This window comes from Poecilia reticulata, linkage group LG19 (assembly GCF_000633615.1).
Source record: "Poecilia reticulata strain Guanapo linkage group LG19, Guppy_female_1.0+MT, whole genome shotgun sequence".
Classification (NCBI taxonomy): domain Eukaryota; kingdom Metazoa; phylum Chordata; class Actinopteri; order Cyprinodontiformes; family Poeciliidae; genus Poecilia; species Poecilia reticulata.
In genome coordinates this window covers 832,518-836,277 of record NC_024349.1, presented here as the reverse complement: position 1 = coordinate 836,277, position 3,760 = coordinate 832,518, and the positions used below count along the sequence as shown (strand labels likewise).

Below are 3,760 nucleotides of genomic sequence, written 5' to 3'. Positions count from 1 at the left end.
TTGGATAGGCTAGTGTTAGCATTAGATAGGCTACCGTTAGCTTTGGATAGGCTAGTGTTAGCATTAGATAGGCTACCGTTAGCTTTGGATAGGCTTCTCACTCACAACTCTTGTTTTTAAAACAGGAAATGGTTGGCCTGGATGTCTGTAAGTGACAAACACTGACGTGTTTTTAAACACTTTACTGAAATGCAGCGTGACATAAAACATAAACTGTATAATACAGAGCTGAAGTTGGCTTCAGGTTGAATACACTATAGTTAATTAATTTTCACAAATCAAATTAAGGTTTAAGAAATCACAAGCCAGGTTTTAAATATTCTGGTTTTAATGTGTAGTCCATTATTTGAAGAGTTTTTACCTAATTAAAATGACTCAGTTTAGTGGAACATTCGGTGGAATCGCCCTTTAGTGGCACAGCGGAGACGGAAACGTTGGGCTTCTGACTCGTTCCAACGCCGGGTCGACCTTTCCTCCCAGATCAGCCGGATCGAATACATCCACTCCAAGAACTTCATCCACCGAGACGTGAAACCCGACAACTTCCTGATGGGCCTCGGGAAGAAGGGCAACCTGGTCTACATCATCGACTTCGGCCTGGCCAAGAAGTACCGAGACGCTCGAACGCACCAGCACATCCCCTACCGCGAGAACAAGAACCTGACCGGGACGGCGCGATACGCCTCCATCAACACCCACCTGGGCATCGGTAAGTTTCCCCCGCAGGCCTCCGGTCTCACCGCGCCGCCGCTTCACGCCGCTGAGCTTTCCTCCACAGAGCAGTCGAGACGAGACGACCTGGAGTCTCTGGGTTACGTCCTCATGTACTTCAACCTGGGTTCGCTGCCCTGGCAAGGACTCAAGGCCGCAACCAAGAGGCAGAAGTACGAACGCATCAGTGAAAAGAAGATGTCCACCCCTATTGAGGTGCTCTGCAAAGGATACCCCTGTGAGTGGGACGTCAGAGGAGGAACGCGCCATTTTGAAACGGTTTGAGATCCTCACCATTCCTTCCTGTCTCCGCCAGCCGAGTTCTCTACCTACCTGAACTTGTGTCGCTCTCTGCGGTTCGACGACAAGCCCGACTACTCGTACCTGAGGCAGCTCTTCAGGAACCTTTTCCACAGGCAGGGCTTCTCCTACGACTACGTCTTCGACTGGAACATGCTGAAGTTTGTGAGTGTCGTGTTTTTGTCTCTTTGAGTTAAGGAAACATCTTCCAGAGAACTTTGGCTGTTCGAATGGATCCGTTCTTCTCTGTATGTTATGCCACCGTTTTCAGCTCTACATGTTCCAACTCTTTCCAAAACGCATCGTCCAGAGATGCTTCTCTGATCATCAGCTCCACAAAGTCACATCCAAGCTGAGCCCTTCCCTCTGGGTGCTGTCCACCATGTTTGACTGGGTTATGAGGTATTTGCGGTGATACTGTGTGCCGTGTTGAATCCTCTTCTTCGTCTGTTTCAGGGTTCCAGCAGGACAGCAGAGGACGGGGAGCGAGAGAGGAGAGAAGGGAAGGAAGGGGAGGACCGAGCCGGCGCGGGTCAGAGAGGAGCCGGAGGCCGAGCCCTGCCTCCAGGTCCGAACCCTTGTGCCGCCAACCGACTCCGGATCGAGCCAGAGACGGCGCCTTCCAACCAGGCGTCGCGTGGAGCCCAGCCGTCAGGTCAGGAGGCCTTTTGGGCAGAACACCGTCAGACGAGGTTTAGTTTCTGACCGCTGTCTGCTGCGCGCAGGCAACCGGTCGCCTCAGGCGGGCCGGGCCGAGAGAGCCGAGAGAGAAAGGAAGGTGGCGATGAGGCTCCACCGCGGCGCCCCCGCCAACGTCTCGTCCTCTGACCTCACTGCACGCCTAGACCAGTCACGCATCACTGCCTCACAGGTAGGACGTCTGGGATGGGGACCCCACCTTTAGCCGAGGACCGCCCTCTGCTAGCCTGTTTGGTCCACTGGTGTTTGGACTGTTAGGGTGATGGTCCGGTAGACTCGGTTCTGGAACCAGAACATTTGCTCCACCTCCAGCTGCTCTGAGTCAAACCAACCTGTTCCCCTCCTGGCCTGTGGGGGCGCTGCACCAAGAACCACTGAAGGAAACGACAAAAACCTCTGAAGACACTGAGAGCAACTTCCTTCTTCACCAGATGGAAACAAGATGGAGGATTTTAGCGGTTGGAGGATTTCTCTTTAGGCTAAAGACCAGGAGCCATTTCTGCTGCTAGCGCTAGGCTAACATGTTAGCTTTGGTTGGATTTACCCAGAATGCCCTGCGCTGTAGTCCACTTCCTGCTGCTGGAGCGGTCTCTGGTCCGCTTGGCGTTCACATTCAAACCGAACCAGAGTTCACTTCAACCGAACCCAGACCAAGGTTTGGAGGACCAGAGGTCAGAGGTCGACTAGAGTTCACACCTCAAAAACCAGACCGGACTTTGACTAGGCAGATGATCTGGAGTTGGATTAAAGTGAACCAGGCAGAGCTGAAGGCTGAATGCAGCTTAAAAATTTATTTGAAAATGTATATTGACTCTGTTTTCCTCAGAAAAGAGTTGAATATGAACTGATGACGAGATGAAAGAAGCAGAGGAAGAAACAGACGAGTGAAGAAAATATTCAACAAGAGAGAAAATTTAATCAGGAACTTTTATCACCAAGAATCTGTTTCCTGTATATCTACAGATGTTGGGTCGTCTGCAGGTTTTTAGCATCTGAGCTGCTTTAAGCTCCTCTCTTCTCCTCCATGTAGGTCAGTGTCCCGTTTGAACATCTGGCAAAGTGACTTCCTGCTGGCGGCTGCAGGTCAGAAACACCTTCACACATCATCACCTGTTCATGGTGGAAACATGGCAGCAGCTGCTTGTAGCTCAGCCTTCAGTCAGACTGACAGGATGCAGCTTCAGCCGTTCTGCTCACAGCGCCCTGCAGACGAATTCACATGCTACAACTCAAACTTCACTGCTTTTTATTGGGACTTTGCAGGCAGCCGACAGGCACAGACAGCGAAACGCGCCGCAAACACAGGAATCATGTAAACTTCAAAACATGAATGGAAAAAGAAAAAAGCTGCAAGTGCAGAAAACATAAGTAAAAACCTACAATGAAGAAAACAGAAGCAAAGCAAAGTTAGCTGAAGCTAACGCTAAGCCGCTAAACACAGAAAAACGATGGAAGCTAATTGTAAACTCCTAAACACAAAACATTAGCAGACGCTAACTCTGAATTACTCAGCACATAAAAATGGTTGAAACTAAAACTAAACTGCTGAACATATTTAAAAATGATAAAGTCTCCAAAACGAATTTATCCTTCAAAAAAAGGTTTAGCTGAGACCAAATCAGCAGGAAGAAACTTTATCACCCAGGTTTATTAGAGAAACAACAACACAAATGGAAATTACTGATTTTGTTTTAACTCATCGTGTGATTAATTGATTTATTGCTAATTGTGACAAGTCTAGTTTAAAAAATATATCTGCACTGCAAAAACACAAAATCTATCAAGTAATTTTAGTCTAATGCAAATAACTGGAAATAAATCAAAACAAGAAACTTTTCATCGAGATGTTGAAGCTGTTTTAGATAAATTATTCCTTAATATAGATGAAAAAGTTCTAGTTGCGGTTACCTAGCAACCCATGCCAAGCCCAGCCTGTTACCTAGCAACCCATGCCAAGCCCAGCCCGTTACCTAGCAACCCCTGCCAAGCCCAGCCCGTTACCTAGCAACCCTTGCCAAGCCCAGCCCGTTACCTAGCAACCCCTGCCAAG

The 3,760-nt window shown here is 48.6% G+C and overlaps 1 protein-coding gene across 2 annotated transcripts in view; it reads left to right on the top strand.

Annotated features, from left to right (window-relative positions):
* Window positions 1-3,760, top strand: part of csnk1e (casein kinase 1, epsilon) — a 10,292-nt gene that overhangs the window by 3,913 nt on the left and 2,619 nt on the right. For both annotated transcript variants that reach the window (XM_008436264.2, XM_008436265.2), the window contains exons 5-10: window positions 481-709; window positions 779-949; window positions 1,028-1,176; window positions 1,468-1,666; window positions 1,737-1,882; window positions 2,741-2,793. In XM_008436264.2, the coding sequence (XP_008434486.1) occupies window positions 481-709; window positions 779-949; window positions 1,028-1,176; window positions 1,468-1,666; window positions 1,737-1,882; window positions 2,741-2,773 (927 nt within the window). In that variant the 3' untranslated portion in view covers window positions 2,774-2,793. The remainder of the gene's footprint in view (window positions 1-480; window positions 710-778; window positions 950-1,027; window positions 1,177-1,467; window positions 1,667-1,736; window positions 1,883-2,740; window positions 2,794-3,760) is intronic.